The 23,201-nt window shown below is 37.1% G+C and overlaps 1 protein-coding gene across 1 annotated transcript in view; it reads right to left on the reverse strand.

The window, feature by feature from the left end:
* The window catches only part of FAAH2 (fatty acid amide hydrolase 2), a 68,384-nt gene that overhangs the window by 14,574 nt on the left and 30,609 nt on the right, over positions 1-23,201 (reverse strand). Inside the window, exons 6-8 of the mRNA XM_045832873.1 lie at positions 14,937-15,072; positions 12,096-12,213; positions 573-692 (exon numbers count right to left, since the gene is read on the reverse strand). Coding sequence (XP_045688829.1) covers positions 573-692; positions 12,096-12,213; positions 14,937-15,072 — 374 coding nt within the window. The remainder of the gene's footprint in view (positions 1-572; positions 693-12,095; positions 12,214-14,936; positions 15,073-23,201) is intronic.

Consider the following 23,201-nt stretch of genomic DNA (forward strand, 5'->3'; position numbering starts at 1 on the left):
GAAGAAATCATAAGTAAAGCATCTTTCACAAGTACCCACATCAACTTCTAAACTTAGCCAATAACACCAGGGTGAAATACATTGCAGAAAAGTGGATAATTGTGTGTGTATCTGTAAACACCTCTGATGGGGGAGGCAAGCTGTGATCTTGACCACTGGAATTACCTGACCACTTCATGCTTTACTGAAGCCTAAATGCTCTGATACCCAGCACACGCTTTACCGGGATAAACCTCATGCCACTGTACCCGCGTTCTGCTTGGAACACCCTGTATAACTTCTTTACTTAGTGAAGGCCTCCAAATTATTCAAGCATTGGTAAATAGCAATCTTACACCAGGAAGCTTTTCCTGACTTCCACCTAGAGATGGGTCCTCCCTCTGTGATCACACAATCATATATGCTTATACCAGTAGAGCACTCACCAAACTGTATAATCCCAAAGTATTTAACTATGTCAACTATTTGCTTATGAACTTCATTCCTACATATCTAGAACATATGGCCCACAATAGAGGGCCAATAAATCTTTGCAAAAGGAAAGAAGAAAGGAGGAAAAGTACTGAACATACCTTCCCATCATATGCTCTTGCTGACATCATTGTGACCCATAACTGAAAAGAATACTTCATTTGCTTCAGTTTAACGTGTTGAACGGAGGCTCCTAGCGTATTTCCCAGGTGAGTCACAACCTTAGGTAATGAAGATAGAATGGCAGATAAACATGTGTAGGACAAAGAGAAATCATTGGAGAGTGCTGTCAGCAAGATGGCTTACAAGGAAGCTCCAGGCCCTCATTGCTTCATGGAAATACCAACATACAGACCAAATAGCTCAGTGGGACCTCTGAAAACCAGTCAAGAAACTGCAGCAATAAAACAAATGACCAGAAAAGAAAAGCTGCCCTCAAAATGCTAAGAAATCTCACGGGACCTTTGCTCATTCTTGTCCCACCCCCTTCCTGGCACAGCGCAGAAAGATTGGGAGGAAGCCGCCTACCTAACTACTAACTTCTACCTTAGGGTGGAAAGAAAGGAGTGGAATTTGCTTGCAGAGTTCTGGCTAATACGGGGCAGCCTGGAGCACTGGTTTATCTCTTGCTTGTCAGGGAACACTGATGGGCGGAATTGAGTTATAGTTTGTCTATCAGGTCGGAAACCATCAAAAGCAGTGGTTGGAGCTGTGGCATGAGAGAGTTGCATGGTTACTGCAGACCTACGAGTATTTGGGTATAAGATATTACAGACAGAGCTACCATATAAAACAACTAAGGGTTTGAGAAGGAACAGGATGAGACACTTAGGGAAATGAAGACATTAAGGAGTGGTTATATGTACAGAGGAAATGGAATTTTAAAAAGTGCAGGCTCAAAAAAGACCCAACTCCAAAGGTTTTGACAGAACACTAAATCTTTAGGCCAGGTTAATTAGTAAAGGACTTCCTCTGCACAAAGGCAGTCCACAAAGATGAGGAGAGGTTGATATGACTTTAAATACCTAATTTTTTAAAAGATAACAAGGCATACAAAGAAACAGGGAAACATAGCCATTCAAAGGAACAAAATAAGTCTCTAGATACCAATCCCCTTGGCTTACTTTACAAAGCTTTGAAAATAACAGTCTTAAAAATGTTAGTGGGTTAAAAGACATCCTGGACAAACAAAAATAAAAAATACCCGATATGAACGAAATTACAATATAAACACAAAGATGTAAATTGTAATAAAGACACGACCAGAAAATCCTGGAATGAAAAATATAATGAGTGAACTGAAATGTTCACTGAAAGGGTTCTGCAGAAGGCTGAGACCTGCAGAATAATAAATCAACGAAACAAGCCTAAAAACAGATCATTGGAAAATATTGGGTCTCGGGGCAAAAAGAAATAATGAAAACATGTGAAAAGAGAGCAAGGTATTCATAGGATGCCATCAAGTGGAATAATACATACATTATAAGAATCCCAGGAAAAGAGAAAAGGAGACATAGATGTTATTTGAAGAAATAGTGGCTGAAAAACCCCCCAACTTGAAAAAAGAAATGGATACACAAATGCAAAAGGGTGAACAAATTGCAAATAAGCTAAACCCAAAGAACCCCATAGTGAGAACTATTTTTACCACAATCTTGAAAATCAAACACAGCCCTGGCTGGTGTGCCTCAGTGGATTAAGCACCGTTCTGTGAACCAAAGGGTCACAGCTTCGATTCCCAGCCAGGGCACATGCCCGGGTTGTGGGCCAGATCCCCAGCAGGGGGCGGGTGAGAGGCAACCACACATTGATGTTCCTCTCCTCTTTCTCCCTCTCTTTCACTCTGTTAATAGATAAATAAATAATTTTTAAAAAATCAAACACAAAAGAAGAGTTTTCAAAGCAAGGGAAAAATGACATATCATATACACGAGAGCTTCTACAAGGATGAATGGTTTTCTTAGCTGAAATCTTACAGAACCAAAGGAAAAAAATAACTGTGAACCAAGAATAAATGTGTGGCAAAACTGTACTTCAAAAATGAAGGCCATGAGTGACATCAGCATTATGCAATATAAGTAATTGCTCTTTTTCTGAATTTATAAAACAAATTTGACATCCATAGCTGAACAAATGTGGCTCTGCCCATTACACCAAGGGATCCAAGAGGTTGCCAATATGTTGGTGCATTCAAAACCAACAAATGGAACTTAGGTAGGGCCTTCAGATCCAAGGGAGTCCACCAAGTTGCCACATATCCACTCTCAAGTATTGGGAAGAAGAAACCCGGAAAGTGCAAAACTGGGTAGATATATGTGAGTGAGATTATTCACTCACCTGGAGATTATTCACTCCAGCCTGCCTGAAGGGAGATTCAAGCATGGCATTGGAGAGACAGACAAATTAGAAAGCAGAGGAGAAGGAGGAATTTACCAAGGCAGTCCTGCTCCCCAGGGGCACACTGCAAGTGCTGAGGCTTTTGACAGCAGCAACAGCAACCTCCTGGTATGTTGGAATTGAGCCATAGTCTTTATCAAATGCACTTAACAGACACACATAGAACATTCCATCCATCAACAGCAGAGTACACATTTTTCTAGTGCACATGCAGCATTCTCTGGCAGAGATCGTATGATAAGATACAAAACAAGTCTGAGCAAACTTAAGAAGACTGAAATGTTAGCTGTCTTTTCTGAACACAGTGGTATGAAGCTAGAAAACAAGAACATAAAGAAAGCTGGGGAAATTTACAAATATGTATAAACAACACATATGTGAAGAACAAATGTATCAAAGAGAAATTAAAAGGAAAATAAAAATTGTCTCAAAACAAATAAAGAATCCCACAACATATAAAATTCCATGGGATGCTGCTAAAGCTTACTTAAACAACATTATAGACCACAAGAACCCGAGCCAAATTCAGAACATTCTAACAGCAGTATATGCATCTTCTCGGTGCACATGGAACATTTTCCAGTATAGATTATTTGTTAGACCACAGAATAAAGCTTGAGAACTTCAACGGGGTAAAAAGCATGCCAAATATCTTCTCTGACCACAATGCTATAAAACTGGAAATCAACAACAGAAGAAAAACTAAAATACAAATACATGGAATTAATAGCCAGTAGATTAAAGAAAAATTTAAAGAGCAAATAAAAAAACCATGTGATAAACAAAAGGGAAACATATTACACCGAAAGTAATGGGAAGCAGCAAAAAAGAGTTCTAAAAGGTAAGTTCATAGCATTGAAAACATATACTAATAAATAAAAAGATCTAAAATAAACAACCAAATTATAACCCTAAAATAACCAGAAAAAGAAAACAAACTGACCTCAAAGTTAGGAGAAAAAGGAAATACAGATTGGAAACATACAATTCACCAAGACTGAACCAGGAAAAAAGAAAATCTGAACAGATGAATGAATGCTCCTAAGAAGACTTAACCGGTAGTCAAAAATCTCCCAGCAACACCAAGAAATACAAAAGATTGTAAACAAATATAATTAGCAAGTTTATACCAACAAATTGGACAACCTGGGTGAAATGGATACATTTTTAGACACATACAATCTTCCAAAACAGAATCAGGAAAAATAAAATCTGAAAACACCAACTACGTGACAGAAAAGCAATAACTAAAGAAGTCCCAGAAAACAAAAGTCCTGGACTGGAAGGCTTCACAGGCAAATTTTACCAAACATTGAAAGTAGAACTAACACATATTCTTCTCAAACTATTCCCCAAAATGCAAGAGAATGGAATACTTCCAAGCTATTTTTATGAAGCCAGAATTATTCTAATTCCAAAACCAAGTAAAGACACTATAAAGAGAAAATTATAGGTCAATGTCCTTGATGAACATAGATGTTAAAAATCTCCACAAAATATCAGCAAAACAGATCCAGCAATACATTAAAAAGATCCTATGCCATGATCAAGTGGGATTTCTTCTGGGGATGCAGGGTTGGTACAATATATGCAAATCAATAAGCATGGTATATCACATAAGCATGGTATATCACATAACAAAATGAAGGATAAAAATCACATGATCATGTCAATACATGCAGAAAAAGCATTTGATAAAACTAGCATTTACGATAAAAAAACTTTAAACAAAGTAGGAATAGGGGGATTATACCTCAACATAATAAAGGCCATATATGACAAATCCACAGCCAGTATCATACTGAATGGGCAAAAACTGAAAGCGTTTCCCTTAAGACCAAGAACAAGACAGAGATGCCTGCATCCACCACTCTTATTCAATGTAGTCTTGGAAGTTCTAGCCACAGCGATCAGACAAAAAGAATATAAAGCATCCAAATTGGAAAGGAGGAAGTAAAGCTGTCATTGTTTGCAGACAACATGATACTGTCTATATAAACCCCCCCAAAGACTACTAGAACTGATAAACAAATTCAGTAATGTAGCAGGATACAAAATAAATATTCAGGAATTGGTGGCATTTTTATACACCAATAATGAACTATCAGAAAAAGAAAGTAAGAAAATTATCCCATTTACTATTGCAACAAAAAGTAAAATATCTAGAAATAAATTTAATCAAGGAGGTAAAAGACCTGTACTCAGAAAATTATAGGATACGCAAGAAAGAAACTGAGGGAGATTCAAATAAGTGGGGGCATATATCATGTTCATAAATAGCAAGAATTGGCATCATTAAAACATATATACTACCCAAAGCAACCTACAACTTCAACACAATTTCTATTAAAATATAAATGGCATATCTCACAGTTCTAGACAAAAATATTCCAACAATTTATATGAAACCACAAAAGACCCCCCAATAGCTAGAGCAATGTTGTGAAAGAAGAACAAAGTTGGGGGGTATCACCCTACCTGATAGCAAAGTAAACAACAAGTCTAGAGTAAACAAAACACAACCGTACTGACGTAAGAACCTGCATACCGATCAAAGGAATAGAATAGAGAGCCCCAAAATAGACCCATGCCTTTATATTAAATTAATACTTGACAAAGGAGGAAAGAACATATAAGAGGGTAAAGACAGTCTCTTCAAAAAATGGTGTTGGGAAAATTGGGACACATACATGCAAGAGAAAAAAAAAACTAGACCACCAACTTATACCATTCACAAGGATAAACTAAAAATTGATTAAAGACTTAAAAATATAAGTCATGAGCCCTGGATAGTGTGGCTCAGTCGATTGAGTGTCGGCCTGTGAACTGAAAGGTCATTGGTTCAATTCCCAGTCAGGGCACATGCCTGGGTTGTGGGCCAGGTTCCCCACTGGTGGCATGCAAGAGGCAACTGATCAATGTGCAAGATGTTTCTCTCCTTCTGTTTCTCCCTCATTCCCCGTCTCTCTCAAAAAATAAATAAAATATTTTTAAAAATATAAGTTGTGAAACCATAAAAGTCATAGAAGAAAACATAGGCAGTAAAATCCAAGACATTACCCATAGCAATATCTGCTGATATATGTCCTAAAACAAGGGAAACAAAGGAAAAAATAAACAAATGGGGCTACAAGAAACTAAAAAGCTTTTTGCACAGCAAAAGAAACCATCAACAGAATGAAAAGGAAACCCACTGAATGGGAGAACATGTTCATTAATGATATATTTGATAAAAGGTTAATATTCAAAATACATAAAGAACGTATAGAACTCAACACCAAGAAAACAATCCAATTAAAAAATGGGCAAAAGACTGGAATAGACATTTCTCCAAAGAGGACATATAGATGTCCAATAGACTTACAAGAAGATGCTTCATGTCATTAATGATTATTAATGATAACCATTCTCAGAGGCATGAGGAAATACCTAATTGTGTGTTTTTCTTTTTTTAAAAATTTAATCTTCATTGTATTTTTCTGGGAATATATCTGAAGGTACCCAAAACACTAATTTGAAAGGACATAAGCACCCCTATGTTCATTGCAGCATTATTTACAATTGCTAAGATATGGAAGCAGCCCAAGTGTCCATCAATAGATGAGTGTATAAAAAGACAATGGAATTTTTTTACACAATGGAATACTATTCAACCTCAAAAAATAAAAAAATTTACCCTTTGCAACAGAATGGATGAACCTGGACAACATTATGGTTAAGAGAAATAAGCCAGTCAGAGAAAGACAATTACCATATGACTTCACTTACATGTGGGATCTAATGAACAAACTGAAATATGAAGCAAAACAGAGACAGAGTAAATGAAAAAGGACTCATGAACATGAACAACAGTGTAGCGATTGCTGGGGGAAAGGGGTATAAGGGGGTTAAATGGTAATGGGAAAATACAATAAAGATTATATTTTTAAAAAGGGGGAAATCCACAAATAGATATCTCCTCACACCTGTGAGAATGTCTATCATCAATAAATCAACAAACACAAGTGCTGGTGAGGATGTGGAGAAAAGGGAAGCCTAGTGCATTGTTGGTGGGAATGCAGACTTGTGCAGCCACTGTGGAAAACAGTATGGAGTCACCTCAAAAAAACTAAAAATGGAACTGCCTTTTGACCCAGTAAGTCCAATTTTGGGAATTTATCCAAAGAAACCCAAAACACTAGTTCCAGAGAATATATGCACCTCCATTTCATAGCAGTGTTGTTTACAATGGTCAAGATCTGGAAATAGCCCATCAGTAGATGAGTGGATAAAAAAGCTGTGGTACAGTCACACAATGGAATAGTACTTGGCTATAAAAAAAGAAGGAAATCTTACCTTCTTCATCAGGACCTGGGGATTATTATGCTTAATGAAATAAGCCAGTCAGAGACAGATAAATACCATATTATCTCAGTTATATGTGGAATCCAATAAGTAAAATAATTTAATAAAAAATAAAAACAAGCATATATACATAGAACAGACTGACAGCTGTCATGGAAAGGAGGTTGGGGCACTGGGTGAATAAAAGGTGAAGGGATTAAGCAAAAATATATAAGTAATACACAGGCACAAACAACAGTATTGGTGATAGGCACAGAGAAAGGCAGTTGGAGGGAGGTGGAAGAGTGTGAAGTGGGGACAAATGGGGATGGAAAACACTTTTCTTTGGATGATGGGTACATGATGCAGTATATAGAGTATGTTTTTTTGAGTTGTACATGTGAAGCCTGCATGGTTTTGTCATCCAGTGTCACCCTAATACCTCAATAAAAGAACTACAGTGAAGAAAATCCTAGGACTGGATGACTTCACATGTGAGTTTTACCAAACAGTTAAAGAAGAATTGATGCTATCTTTCTTAATGTCTCCCCAAAAAAACATCAACAGAGGGAACACTCCTGAACTCATTTTAGTAGGCCAAAATTACCAATACCAAAGGTGGGAAAAGACCCTACCAGAAAAGAAAACTACATGCCAATATCCCTAATAAACCTAAGTGCAAATATCTTTCAGAAAATAATAGAAAACAATTCAACAGCACATTAAAAAAGATCATTCACCATAATTTATTGGGATTTATGCCTGGATGCAAGGATGATTCAACATACACAAATCAATCAATGTGATAGGTTTCATTAATAAAATGAAAGAAATAATGACGTTACCTTGAATGATGCAGAAAACCACTTGACAAAACAACATTTATCTGTGATAAAAATTCTTTTAAAAATTATGTATAGGCCTAGCTGGTGTAGCTCAGTGGATTGAACATGGGATGCTGGTTCAATTCCCAGTGAGGGCACATGCCTGGGTTGCAGGCCAGATCCCCAGTAGGGGGCGGGTGAGAGGCAACCACACATTGATATGTCTCTCCTTCTCTTTCTCCTTCCTTTCCCCTCTCTCTAAAAATAAATAAAAATAAGATAAATTTAAAAATTATTTAAAAAAATAAAAAATAAAAATTATGTATAGAAGGCAGACTGGATTAGCTCAGAAGTAATGTCACCAAGATGGCAAAATAGGACATTCCTGACTTCACTCTTCCTCACAAGAAAAACTAACATACTCAATGACAAGATTCCACTGAGACAACCCTAAAACATGGAAGTGAGGCTGAAGCAACCCTCTATACCACAGAAGTGAGACAGACTATGTAAGAAAGGTAAGAGAAGGGGCTACATGTTGACTGTATTGTTCCTTCCCCATATCTTAGCTGCACCATATACCAAGGCCACTCCTGAGCCTCAAGCTCCTCCTGTTTAAAAAGAGAACCTAGTGGAGACAATTAGCACCCTTCTAGTACTGAATTCACTTTGTCAAGCCACTACTCTGATCTTACATAACCTATGGGTATTGCAAGCTAATCTGGGAAGCTCAATCACTTCAAATATGTGATGGAGAAAGGGGAGGGGCTTGAAACAACTAGCACATGGATCTTGGCAGACCAAGATCATACCTTCAGTGCCAAGTAGTTATGACAACCAATAGCTTTGCTCCTCTGGAGAACAAAGTTATAGGCATATTCTGCCCAGGGAACTCAGCTGGGTAAAGGTATGCCTGATTTCAGTCCTCAAAGGAGGATAATTTTGCTAGCCCTAAAGCCCAATTTGCTAATGTCCAGACAAGGAGTAGATTCATAGCCCCAACCCCTCTGGAGAATAACTTAAGGCCCCATTGAACCAGAGTGCTAGGGACAACTCCTAGAAGCTGTGTGGTGTGGGGTGTTCTACACAGAGTGCAGCACTCCAGCCCAGAGTCAATAGGGCAGAACTGACCATCTCTGGAGGAAAGCTAGTACCAGTCATGGATGGCTCCCTCACTATGCATAGGTAGGTATATTAAATGATATCCAAGGCTGATGGTAACTTCTGGCCCCTCCCAAGAGAGCCCTCACAGAGAGCCTGTTTGGAAAATTGAGAGTAACCTGGAGTGGCCTGTCACTCTCCCATCTATGCAAGGAGCTAAGACTTAGTATCCCCTGTAGTTTAGAGTGTCTTCTGGTCTCATCTGACTAAAAGGGCTGTTGACAATTTCTGGAAGTTATGCAGGCTACTGGTGCTGCAGACAAGAGGAGGTAAGCAGAGCCAAAAGTTTGTAAACCAAATCCAGGGGCCCTATTTAGCCAAGGAACTTGCGATGCTGTTTGGCTTTATTAAGACAAGAAAGAACTATACCAGCTTTACAGATACTTCTCCCACTGTGCCAGGCAGGGAATCTTATGTGTAGCCTCACATATTGCTGAATACAGACTTCAGCCTGTCCAATCAATGAACCTAACCATAGCACACAGGAAGCTGTGTAGCCTATTCATCAGTCCTATGTACAGTGTCACTTGAAGAGACAATACAGCCTGTGGCTTCCCCCACCTGAAAACCAAAGCCTCACCTGACCAAGGAATTTGGCATACACTCTGGCCTGATTCAGTTACCCAAACAATGAGCTGTACAGGTCCTGAGTTCTATTCTGCTGCCCTGTCAGTGCAGAGAAGCTAATTCAGGGCCCCATCTACAACTGATTATGTCCTGACATCTACTAAGACTAACCACAGAATCCAGGCAACCACAGAGCCAATCCTACATCCTTACTTGTATGAGAAAACAAGTCAGCAGCCCAGCCAACTGTTCTCAGCCAGAGGCAGAACCCCTATGCCTATCCCCAGAGCTTGAACAGTATCCCCACCTAAAAAACAGACCATAATAGCAGCCACACCTGCTGAAGTATATACACAGAATGCCAAACTGAAGTGGCTGGGAAAGATTTGTCTCTCTAATTACTGAAATGCACAGATACCAATGTAAGAAAGCAAGGATCACAAAAAATCAGGTAAATATGATACCACCAATGGAAACAAAGAAAGCTCTAATAACTGTCCTAAAAAATAGAGATCAATAAACTGTTGGACAAAGAATTCGGAAAAATCCTCTTAAGAAAGTTTTGTGAACTACAAGAAAACACAGACAAGTAAACAAAATCAGGAAAACAATACATGAACAAAACAAATAGTATAACAAAGAAACAGCTACCATCAAAAACCCTAAAAATCCTAATAAATAAAATATAATAATCAAACTAAAGAATTCAATAGAGAGTTTCAAAAGTAGACTTGACCATGCAGAAGAATCAGTAACCTGAACATTAGAAATTATCCAGTCAGAGGGGCATTAAAAAAGCAATGAAAAAAGCCTATGAGAATAATGAAACACAATGAAAATAAACAAATTTCACATTATGGAATTTCTAGAAGGAAAGGAGAATCATAAGGGGACAAAAAGTATATTTAAAACAATAATTGCAGAAAAATTCCTGAACCAGGGGAAGAAATGAACATCCATAGTCATGAAGCCCAAAATATCACAAATAGGGCTATTCCAAGACGCATTATAATTAAATTGTCAAAAATCAAAGAGAAAGAAATAATTTTAAGATCAGCAAAAGCAAAGAGAGAAGTTACATAAAGGGAATTCTCATAAGGTAAGTGCAGGATTTCTCACCAGAAACTTTTCAGGCCAGAAAAGAATGGGTTTCCATGTCTGTCTTCATATATTGAAGTGATCTTTTATGGCACTCAAGTTTATAATTGTCTTCATTTAGGTTTCACACCTATGTTTCAACTAATTCATAGGTACTATAAAATCATCTTCTATTGTGTCTAGTATATGGGGATGATTCTGATATAGGGATGCTGTGGCTTTAATTAAGATACTTGTTAACCTTACTGGAAAAGTTTTTACATGAATTTTCTTGATGTTACAGGTATACAGGGTCTAGCACAAACAATGCCAGTTTTTTAAATGATTTTATTTATTTATTTATTTTTAGAGAGGGAAGGGAGGGAGAAAGAGAGGGAAAGAAACATCAATGTGTGGTTGCCTCTTGCACGTCCCCCACCTGGGACCTGGCCCACAACCCAGGCTTGTGTCCTAACTGGGAATTGAACTGGCAACCCTTTGGTTTGCAGGCTAGTGCTCAGTCCACTGAGCCACACCAGCCAGGGCCCTTTTTTCTTGCAAAATCATAAGTATGTACTTGTGTAACATATCACACCCAAGCACACCATGTGACATTTTAGGTGAAATAATCAAATTAAAACCATAAATTATTATACCCATATTATTACCCTACCAACCACATTCAAGCATGCATTATTTCTGCAGGACCCTGTAAAATTACTTGTTTTCCAAATAATGATCTGTATTATTTTTAATGGTGTCACATGTAGATTTACTACTGTTTTTAAGGAAGTATTTTAAAAAATTGACAGGGCTCTTTCTTCCTCTTATCACTCTTCTTCTTCAAATGAGCTTTTGCTTTTAAAAAGACAAATTTGTTTCATTATTTCATTTTATTATAAAAATATTAAAAAATAAGGAGCAGATTAGAATAATTACATATGTAATGTGATCTCAATTATATAAAATTTATATCTACATGTAAGTATAGAGGAATAACTGGACAGAAATAAAAAATAATAGCAGTTACCTCTGAGCAATTTATTTGCTTTATTATATTTCATTTTTAAAATCTTCCTTTTTCTTATAAAAAGACAAATAAAATGTCAAAAAACTATAAAAGTTGCAACAAAAATTACTTAGTACAACTATTGTGATCATTTTAATTCTGTATGTTGACACAGAAATATCTGGCAGACAGTAAAGGAAAAGGGTGAGAATGGCATCTATTGGCCTAAATATGAATTCCATTAAAGTGATTCTATTTATAATTACCTTTTTCTGAGCCAGAATGAGATCTTGGTCTACTTTGGACATTAAAAATGAGCCACCATCATGTTCCATCCAGTAAAATTTCAAGTCCTTTAAATGTACCTTTTCATCTAGTTTTAATCTGTGAAAGAATAAAAAAAGACTGGTATGAAAAAACTACTTATATATACTCACTAGTTCAATCCTAACAATTGAGTTTCTGCTTTAGATGAGTTTTTATTTCATAATTTTGTGCCAGAAATAGTGATAAGCCTTTAGAATTCAGATTTTCATTCAAGAACATTGCTCTGCCTACAAGAAAGAACAGTTTGGAATGGTCAAGACTGAAGATGGAGAAGGCTCTGGTAGTAATCCAAGTGAGAAATTATTGTAGCCTATACCAGAATTGTAACCATCGTGGTAGAAATGTAATGATGTAGGAAATAATTATGAGGTAATCTTCACTGGAGATTGCTTAGACATAAGCAGTGATAGAGATGGGGAATCAAGCTTTAGTTACTGGGTTGATCATTGTATACTCACTGAAGCTGGGAAAGAATAGAAATAGCAAATAAGTGTTGTGGGGCTTGAAAAAAGAATGAAATCAGTTTTAGATCAGGTCCTTAGGATGCCCAGTATGCCAGTTAATACACACTCTTGTAGCTAAGATAAAAAAGAAACTGGAGATGCATATTTGTGAATCTTTTATGTATGGGAGATAAATTGAAGTAGCAGGTGTAAATGGAGTCATCCTGGGAAGTTGGGGAAAGAGAGAAGAATGAATTGAGCCAAGACCCTCTAGAGTGCCAATATTTAAGGATGAACCACCAAGGTAGATAAAAAAGGGAAAGGCATAGATACATAGATATGGGAGCTACATCAGAAGAGTATGAATCACAAAATCCAAAGGTAGAGATTGTTTCAAGAAGGAAGGAAGGGGCAATATGGCCGTCATCTCCAAGATCAGAGAACTTGACAAAAACTCCAAGATCAGAGAACTTGACAAAAACTGTTTGGTTGTGGAAAGGTGTAAATCAGTATATACTTTAGGCATGTTTAATGATAACAAATAAGGGCTATATATATCTATATACCTATATACCTATATATCTATGTATCTATCTATCTATCTATCTATCTATATATATATATAGTCTATCCAGAAAACGTCCAGCCATTGTTAGTATAATGAGAATGATTTGCGTGACATCGATGTAACCTGGCAGCCAAGGAGAGTGGACTGGAATGCACATGCATGAACAATGATGACTTCACTGTACTAGTCAGTGGGGGTGGTAGATGCTTTTCAATAAGCATGTGTACTGTGTGGCTTTCACCTTCAAAATGACTGAGGAAGAAGAGCACAGGTGGCAAACAAGGCCTGCAGGCTGAATCCGGCCCTCCACCTTGTTTTATCTGGCCCACCACCTTTTTTCTACCCGGCGGCAGTGTGGAGCTCCTTGCCCCTAGATAAGCAGTTGTTATACTTATACAGTCCTAAAATTACATTCAGCCCTTTGAAGGCAACAGCGAGGCTGATGTAGCCCCCAGTGAAAAAGAGTTGGACACCCCTGGAGTAAAGCAACAAATCTGCATCAAATTTTGCATTAAGCTTGAACATTCCTCTGTGGAAGATATTTGGATGATTCAGAGGGCCACAGCTATGGGCAACTAGTGATTGGCAACTTCATCACAGCAATATGTCCATTCATGTATCACGTCTTGTGCAGAGACTTTTGGCAAAACATCAAATCACCCAGGTGACTCAGCCCCACTACAGCCCAGATTTGGCACCCTGTGACTTCTGGCATTTCCCAAAACTAAAGTCACCTTTGAAAGTCAAGAGATTGTTGATGAGATTCAGAAAAATATGACAGGGCAACTGATGGCAATTGGGAGAACTGTGTGATGTCCCAAGGTGCCTACTTTGAAGGGGACTGAGGCATCATTGTCCTATGTACGATGTTTCTTGTATCCTCTTCAATAAATATTTCTATTTTTCATATTATATGTCTGGATATGTTCTGGACAGACCATATATATGTATGTGTAGTATATATACACATATATTATGTGTATTATAGATATATAAAGTTGAAATCATAGAAGGTGAGACAAGTAATGGAATAGAGACTTGAGAGAGTACCAGAACAAGAGATCTGGAGCATAGGTTAAAGTATTTTTATATCAAAGCAAAAAGAAAGACATATTCTCCGATCTAAAAGGACAAATGAGAAATTAATGGCTGGGGAACTAGAAAAAGAAACTAGAAAGCTAGATGTAAGGGACTGAAGAAAGTTCCACAGATCGCATTTTCTTGGTGAGGTAGAACGTGGGATAATTATTGAATGCAAAAGCTAGATGAGGAACTCATAGTTTCTCTGAAAATAAAAACACTTTGAAGTTGCTGCTGTGGAAAATGTGATAAATAGCTATAAAGGGAAATGTGGAGATTTCTAGGCTTTATCAATGTTCCAGTAAGTTTGGAAAACATGTGTGGTGATAGATGACGGAAGTATCAGAAAAGGTTACTTAAAATGAAATAAGTCTATATATTCAAATTGCCAAATGAACAACAATAATCCACTGCTTTCATTGCCAAAATAGGCTTCTCTTTGTGTCATATTTTTCCACAGTAAGATATTTCTACAAACTATTTTCCAAGTTTGGGAAGCATGATATCCACATATACAGATCTCTCTCATAAAAACAAAACAAAACAAAACAAAACAAAAAACACCAAACAAAATGTCCCTCTAATTGTTTGAAGACTGGAAGTTTACCTCTGTGTCTCTAATAAAAAAAAAAGGAAGAATTAATGTCTGGACAGGAAGGAGAGGAAATAAAGAAAAGAAGCAAACATACTTTTTGATTCCAGGTCCTGCCATGACCCTCAGCATGGGGGCCAGGTCTTCAGCATAGCGGCACATCGGGCCAGTGCACTGAAATAGCTCCTGGGCTCCCCTGGCCATAGGAAACTGACCCTTGTTGGAGACCACACCTGAAAGGTTAGACACTTGGGTTAGGTGTCCAAAATAAGACATGATCCCTCATATGACTGAAATTATATGGTTCTTAGCGTTTTCTGTCTGACTTATTTTGCTTAGCATGATATTCTCAAGGTCTATCCATGTTGTCACAAAACTGAAACTCAGACACAGCAACAATATGATGGTTACCAGAGGAATGATGGGTGAAGGGGTAGGTAGTTAAAGATAAAGGGTAAAGGGTGCTAAATATATGGTGAAAGAAGATGATTTGACTTTAGGTGGTGGGCACACAATGTAATATAGAGATGATGTATTATAGAAATGTACACTTGAAACCTATATAAACTTAAAAATCAATGTCATCTCAATAAATTTAATTTAAAAAGACATGATCCTGAATGTTGTATTTCACCATCATGTTTAATCTATTATAAAACTGGAGGGTAGAACTTCCAGTACACTCATATCAATAGAAGCTGCAAGAGCAGACATATTTTTCTTTTGTTCCTGATCTTTGGAGGAAAGTTTTTAGCTTTCACAAATAAGTATGATGGGTGTTTTCATATATGCTCTCTTTTTTAATATAAAAAATTATACAGTTTACTATGTGGCAGATACTCTTCTAGGAGCTTTACAACATTGACTCATTTAACTCTCCTAACAACCTTATGAAATAGGTATTTTGGCTATACCCATTTTACAGATATGGCACCTAAGGCAGACATTAAGTATCTTGCCTAAGATTACATAGTTACTAAGTGACAGAATATCTGAAGTCTAGCTTCCCAGACTGTTATCAATCACTAAACCAGTGATTCTAAAACTTCTGGCTTCAGGATCCTTTTATACTCTTCAGAATTATAGAAGACCCCAAAGAATTTTTGTTTATACAAGTTAAACATATCAATATTTAACATATTAGAAATTAAAACTAAAAAGATACTAAAATATTTATGTGTTAATTTGTTTAAAAGTAATGGTAAACCCATTACACGTTAGCACAAAAACATTTTATAAAAACAACTATATTTTCTGACACAAAAATATACTTAGCAAAAAGGGCATTCTTTTACATTTTTGCAAATCTATTACATGCTTGGTTTAAAAGAAAATACCTGGACTCAGATATCTGCTTCTGTATTCTACATTTTTTAATATGTAATTTTGTTTGAAATATATATATAAACTCAATCTCATACAAACATTTATCTGAAAAGTCAGAAGTATTTAAAATCTTAACAGATAATTTTTCATTATCTCTGTTCATATTATATCAAATCAGGACAAGTCCTGTTTCTGATAGTATATTTATACTAAGAAATCTGGAATTTTATCAATGAATTTCATATTCTGTTACACTAAAATCTATCAGCATATCTCTTACTCTGAGTCAATCATGTTCCAATTCGTAATTTTGTAACACCAATCATTAGAACAACATTCTGATGTTCACAAATATATATATTACATATTATATTCATTTTACAGTATAAAAAATTCATTCACATCACCACTGATCTCTAACAAAAGTCCTTAGTTATTGCAAGGTTATTAAGCTCATGTTAGTGGACATAGGTTTTCAAAATTTCTAATTTTTGTTTTTATAAGGTTCTTAAAATACACATGTAAAAGCCCAATCCAAAGTAAGAGATAGAAAGATGAATCTGTTATATGTATGAATATTTTTTAATTAGTAACAAAAAATGACTGATGGTTACCAGAGGGGAACTGGATATAAATGGTGAATGGATTAAGAAGAACAAACTGGTAGCTACAGAATAGTAAAAAGTATGCAATTACAGCATAAGGAATATAGTCAATAATATTGCAATAACTATGTATCAGTCTAGGTGGATACTTGAAATATTGGGTGGATTACCTTAGAAAGTATATGATTGTCTTACCACTATGCTGTACACCTGAAACTAATACAGAATAATATTGAATGTAAACTCTAATTGAAAAATAAAAAATGAAAAATAATGAAAAGGGTCATGAATATATTAAATATATTAATGTAGATTGAACTGTTGAAGATGCAAATGCACTACTGCATGCACTTTTTTTCCTTGCTTTTTGTTACTTATCCCTGTGCTGACATGAATTTTTGGTGTTCAAAGGGTGGTTGTTAAAACCAGAAAAGATTAAGAAATATCAAATAGGACAAGAGCATCATGGTGGCATAAGCTGTTTTCATTTTCTCTCAATTTTTAATACAACTAATTAGATATTGTTTAACTGAACAAAATTGCCTCTGCACATTACACCAGGGTACATGAAAGGTTTCTAGCCTACCAATGCATCCAAAAATAGACAAAAAAAGAACTTGGCAAGGGCTGTAGATCCAAGAGAGTCAATGTAGATCCCCATTCCAACTCAATGTGATGGGGATAAAACCTGGAGAGTGAACCTGGGCATATGTCCATGGACATAGAAAGACAGAGAATTTGTAGAAGTCCAGCCTGGTTGAGGGGAGAATCCAGTATGCAATTGGTGCAGGGCAGAGACAAGGTTGTATGTATAGAAAAGGGAGAAACTCATTACACAATCCTGCTTCCCAGGGCACTACTGCAAGAGGTTGCACTTTTTATTGCAACAGAAGCAATCACTCCAGTAGAGGAAGTGGAATGCTGTGACCTCTCCCACAAAGAAGATGGGAAATGAAAGTGGTGAGTGAATGTCTTGTCACCCCAACTGTGAGGATGTGGCTGTCCAGCAGGACCCATATTTCTGAGGAGAGACCTCCATTACAGGGGAGATGGAAGAGAAAAGGAAGGAATCAGATAAGAATAGCAAAGAGAATTAAAGGAGTACAGTTCCTACTGTCTGCTTCAAGAATTCAGCAGGAAGTATAACCACAGGTGTCTGGGAGGACCCACAGGGAAAACTCCTAAACTCTTTTTATGAGGCCAGTATTATCCTAATTCCAAAACCAGGTAAAGACACAACAAAGAGAGAAAATTACAGGCCAATATCGCTGATGAATACAGATGCTAAGATCCCCAACAAAATATTGGCAAAACCGATCCAGCAATACATTAAAAAGAGTATACACCACAATCAAGTAGGTTTCATCCCAGGGATGCAAGGATAATAAAATATTTGCAAATCAGTAAACATAATACACCACATAAACAAACAAAAGACAAAAATTTCATGATCATATCAATAAATGCTGAAAAAGCATTTGATGAGCTACATCATCCATTTATGATAAAAAACACTCAGCAAAGTGGGAATAGAGGGATCATACCTCAACATAATAAAGGTCATATACAAGAAACCTACAGCCAACATTATACTCAACAGGCAAAAACTAAAAGCTTTACCCCTAAGATAAGGAACAAGACAAGGATGCCCTCTTTCACCACTCCTATTCAACACAGTACTGGAAGTCTGAGCCACAGCAATCAGACAAGAAAAAGAAATAAAAAGCATCCAAATTAGAAAGGAAGAAGTAAAACCACCACTGTTTGCAGATGACATGATAGTGTACCTAAAAAAACCCTATAGATTCCACCAAAAAACTACACAACCTAATAAATGAACTTGACAAAACAACAGTATACAAAGTCAGTATTCAGAAATCAAAGGCATTTTTATACAGTAATAATAAACTATCAAAAAGAGAAATTAAGAAAACAATATCATTTACTATAGCAATGAAAAAATAAGTATCTAGGAATAAATTTAACCAAGGCGGTAAAAGATCTGTACTCAGAAAACTATAGGACACTGAAGAAAGAAATTGAGAAAGATACAAATAAGTGGAGGCATACAGTGTGCTCATGGATTGGAAAAATCAACATTATGAAAATGTCCATACTCCTCAAATCAATCTATAGATTCCACATGATTCCTATTAAAATACCAAGGACCTATTACACAGATCTAGAACAAATATTCCACAAATTTATATGAAACCAAAAAAGACCCCAGATAGCCTCAGCACACTTGAGAAAGAAGAAAAAAATTGGAGGGATCACAATACCTGATATCACACTATACTTCAAGGCCACTGTATTTAAAAGAATCTGGTACTGGATAAAAACAACACATAGATTAATGGCACAAAACAGGGAGCCCAGAAATAAACCCACATCTTTATAGTCAATTAATATTTGACAAAGAAGGGAAGAGCAAACAACAGAGTAAAGACAGCCTACTCAATAAATGGTATTGGGAGAACTGGAGTGGTACATGAAAAAATATGAAACTAGATCATTATCTTATTCTACACCAGAATAAACCCAAATGTATAAAAGACTTAAATTTAAGTCACAATATCATAAAAATCCTAGAGAAAAACATAAGCAGTATAATTTCAGACATCTTGTGTAGCAATATTTTTGCCAGTATAACTCCTAGAGCAAGAGAAATAAAGGAAAGAATAAACATATGAGACTACATTAAATTAAAAAGTTCTGTACATCTAAGGAAACCATTATCAAAATGAAAAGGGAACTGACTGTATGGGAAAACATATTTGCCAATGATACATTGGACAAGGGTTTGTTCTCCAAAATATCTTATATTGAACTTATATGACTCCACACCAGGAAGACAAACAATCCAATCAAAAAATAGGCCAAGGACCTGAATAGATACTTCTCCAAAGAGGACATACAGAGGGCTCAGAGACATATGAAAATATCCTCAACATCATCAGCCATTAGATAGATGCTGATTAAAATAAGATACCTCACACCTCTCAGAATGACTATCATAAATAAGTCAACAAACAATATGTGCTGTTGTGGATGTGGAGAAAAGAGAACCCTAGTGCACTGTTGCTGGGAATGTAGACTGATGCAGCCACTGTGGAAAACAGTATGGAATTTGCTAAAAAACCTAAGTTGGATCTGCCTTTTGATCCAGATCCTGCTGCTGAGAATATACCCTAAGAATCCTGAATCACCAATTCAAAAGAGCCTAGGCACCTCAATGGTCATAGCAGCACAATTCACAATAGCCAAGTGCTAGAAGCAACCTAAGTGCCCAACAGTAAATGAGTGGATCGAAATACTGTGGTACATTTACACAATGGAATACTACACAGCAGAAAGAAAGAAGGAGCTCTTGCCTTTCGAGACAGCATGGATGGAACTGGAGAGCATTATGTTAAGTGAAATAAGCCAGGAGATGAGGGATAAATACCATATGATCTCACCTTTAACTGGAACATAATCAACAAAAGAAAAAAGCAAACAAAATATAGCCAGAGTCATTGAAATTAAGAACAATCTAACAATATCCAGAGGGGAGGGGGAGGGGACAATGGGGAGAAGGGTTTTCAGGAACTACTATAAAGGACACATGAACAAAACCAAGGGGGAGGGTGGAAGCAAGGGAGGGAGGTGGGTTTGGAGGGAGTGTGGGGGAGGGGTGGGGAGAAAATGCAGACAACTGTAATTGAACAACAATAAAGTAATTAAAATATTTGCTTCAAAACTTAAAAAAATAAAATAAAATAAAGTCTGAAAAGACAGAATGTCTCTTAATCTGTAGGTTTGGTTTAAATGCAATTATATCATGAATATTGTGGTAAAATGCATGCATGAGTCAAGTAAAGTTTATATTTTAAAATCAAAAAAGAAAAAATAATAAATAATAAAAGAAATGATAAAAATAAAAAGTAAAATGCAAATTCTGTAGGATAGCAAAGTGAAATTTGTCTCAGTGTCTTAGTTGTTGGCATTAGCCTTCTGAACTCTCTCTGGATCAGTCTTTGGTCCTTTCACAGCTCCAGGTCTTATTGTCTCACACTTGGTGGGCTGTGGGGGGAAGCCTCCTGCTCACTTTAAGCATGACAAGTGAATTCTGCTGGTCTTCCTGGATGCTACAGGCAGAGGGGGGCTGGGCTTTGCTTTTCTCCTTTCCTGTGGTTTTGCGAGGATGGGGGCTAGGGCTGGGCTGCAATATTCTGAGGTGCCCAGCCTCCAGCCCAAGCCCTCAGAGCACTGCGCTGCCCTCACTGTCCATCTGAGCCAGGCCGGAGCCTTTCATCTACCACACTGTGTCACCCATGAGGTGCACTGATTAGGAGCAAGTCACACCCCTCCTCCTCCCTCTTTGCTCTCCTGGGTGCTGTGCACTCTCAAAGTCCCTTCTGGGCAGTTTAGTTCCCCTATTAAATTAAGTCTCTCAGGGGACTGCTAAGTCTCTGAGCCCTTGCTGCCTTCTGATCAGTCCCTGCAGTGTCCTTCCTCCTCCCTCTTCAATGGCCTAGCTACTGCGTAAGAGAGGTCCTTATAGAATGGATGCACACCGGCTTTTTTTGAGTGAATTTCCCTCTGTTGCAGGCTGCCGTTCTTAACAACCACCTGGCTTTTCACAAAGCCCAGCTCTCTGACCAGTCCAGAGATTCTCTGGGTCACGGTCAGTAGGGGCCTAACTCTTCTCCCATCTCCAGGTATCTCCCTGCTCCCTGATTTCTCTGGTACTGTCCAGCCAGTGACCTCAGACTAAGCTGGGGGACGCCCCCTGCTGTGTGTCTCCCACTACATCTTTATCCCCCTCAGCAACTTCAAGCATCCAGGTCTCTCCTAGGCAGGGCAGGCTTCCCTGTTCTGGGAGGGAAGGGAGCTGCAAAGTTGGGATCCCTGACCAGGCTCTCCACCAAAGCTCCTATGGCAGCAGGGCCCCGAACCTCAGCCACTGCAGTCCCAGGGGCAGGGCCCAGTGACCACCTACAAAATTTCCTTACTGCCCGTTTTTTAATGTTCCTTGCAGTCTTTGACTTCCAAACTTCATATAAGTTGGGATTCCATTTGCTGTTCACTCTGTTCTTCAGAAAATTGGCTAGGTGTACCGGTTGGGTGCACGAACAAGTAAATTTAAGGTCCCATCTACCTCGCTACCATCTTCTAACTCAATCTGTACCACAGGTTTTTGATACACTCATTTACTGGTAAGTTTTATCAGATACTTAAAAAAAATCACTGGCAATATTTTTCAAACTCATCCAAAAAATTAAAGAGGAGGAAACACATTCAAACGCATTCTATGAAGTCAGCATTACCATAATTCCAAAACCAGATTAGGACAAAAGAAAACTAAAGAATAAAGTCCCTGGTGATTATAGATGTAAAAATTCTCAACAAAATATTAGAAACCAAATTCAACCATGCAGTAAGTGGATCATACACCGGAATCAAGTGGGATTTAATCCAGGGACGCAAGAATGGTTGAATATTCACAAATCATTCACCATGTTACACCACATCAACAAAACATAGACTTAAATGATATAATGATCTCAGTAGATGTGGGAAAGTAATTTAACATCCATTTATGATAAAAGCTCCCAACTCAGTGTGCATAAGAGGAACATACCTCTACACAATAAAGGCCATATATGGCAAAACACAGTTAACTTCATACTCAATGGTTAAACACTGATTTTGTTCTCAGATCAGGAATAAGATATGACCAAAAATATTAGAACTAATAAGTAAATTCAGTAACATTGCAGAATATAAAATTAATATACAAAAATTGGTTGTTTTTAAAACAATTTTATTTATTTATTTTTAGAGAGAGGAAAAGGGAGGGAGAAAGAGCGGGAGAGAAACATTAATGTGTGGACACACCCCCTACTAGGGACCTGGCCTGCAACCCAGGCATGTGCCCTGACTGGGAATTGAACCAGTGACCCTTTGGTTTGCAGACAAGCGTTCAACCCACTGAGCCACACCAGCCAGGGCTGGTTGTGTTTTTGTACAAGGGTAGGCAAGAGTAGGTTTATAGTTGTTTGTATGGAAAAAGACATGCAAGTTATGATTATTATAATAGCTTCTGTTTCCTCACTTAAAATTATACTATAAAACTATTGCAAACAAAACAATGTGGTACTGGCACAAAACAGACACATAGATCACTGGAATAAATCTATATATAGGTGACAGAAATAAATCCAGGCTTATATGGTCAATTAATGTATGACAAAAGAGGCAAAAATATACAGTAGGAAAATGCTCCTCAATATAGTGTTGAGAAAATGGGACAGCTACTTGCAAAAAAAACTGAAACTAGAACATTTTCTTACAGTATGTACAAAAATAAATTTAAAATGTATTAATATTAGTCCACAAACTATAAAATTTCAAGAAGAAAACAAAGGCAATAAACTCTTTGACAC

The sequence above is a fragment of the Phyllostomus hastatus genome, unplaced genomic scaffold, assembly GCF_019186645.2.
Source record: "Phyllostomus hastatus isolate PE091 unplaced genomic scaffold, TTU_PhHast_1.1 phas_contig_10, whole genome shotgun sequence".
In the NCBI taxonomy this organism is placed as follows: Eukaryota; Metazoa; Chordata; class Mammalia; order Chiroptera; family Phyllostomidae; genus Phyllostomus; species Phyllostomus hastatus.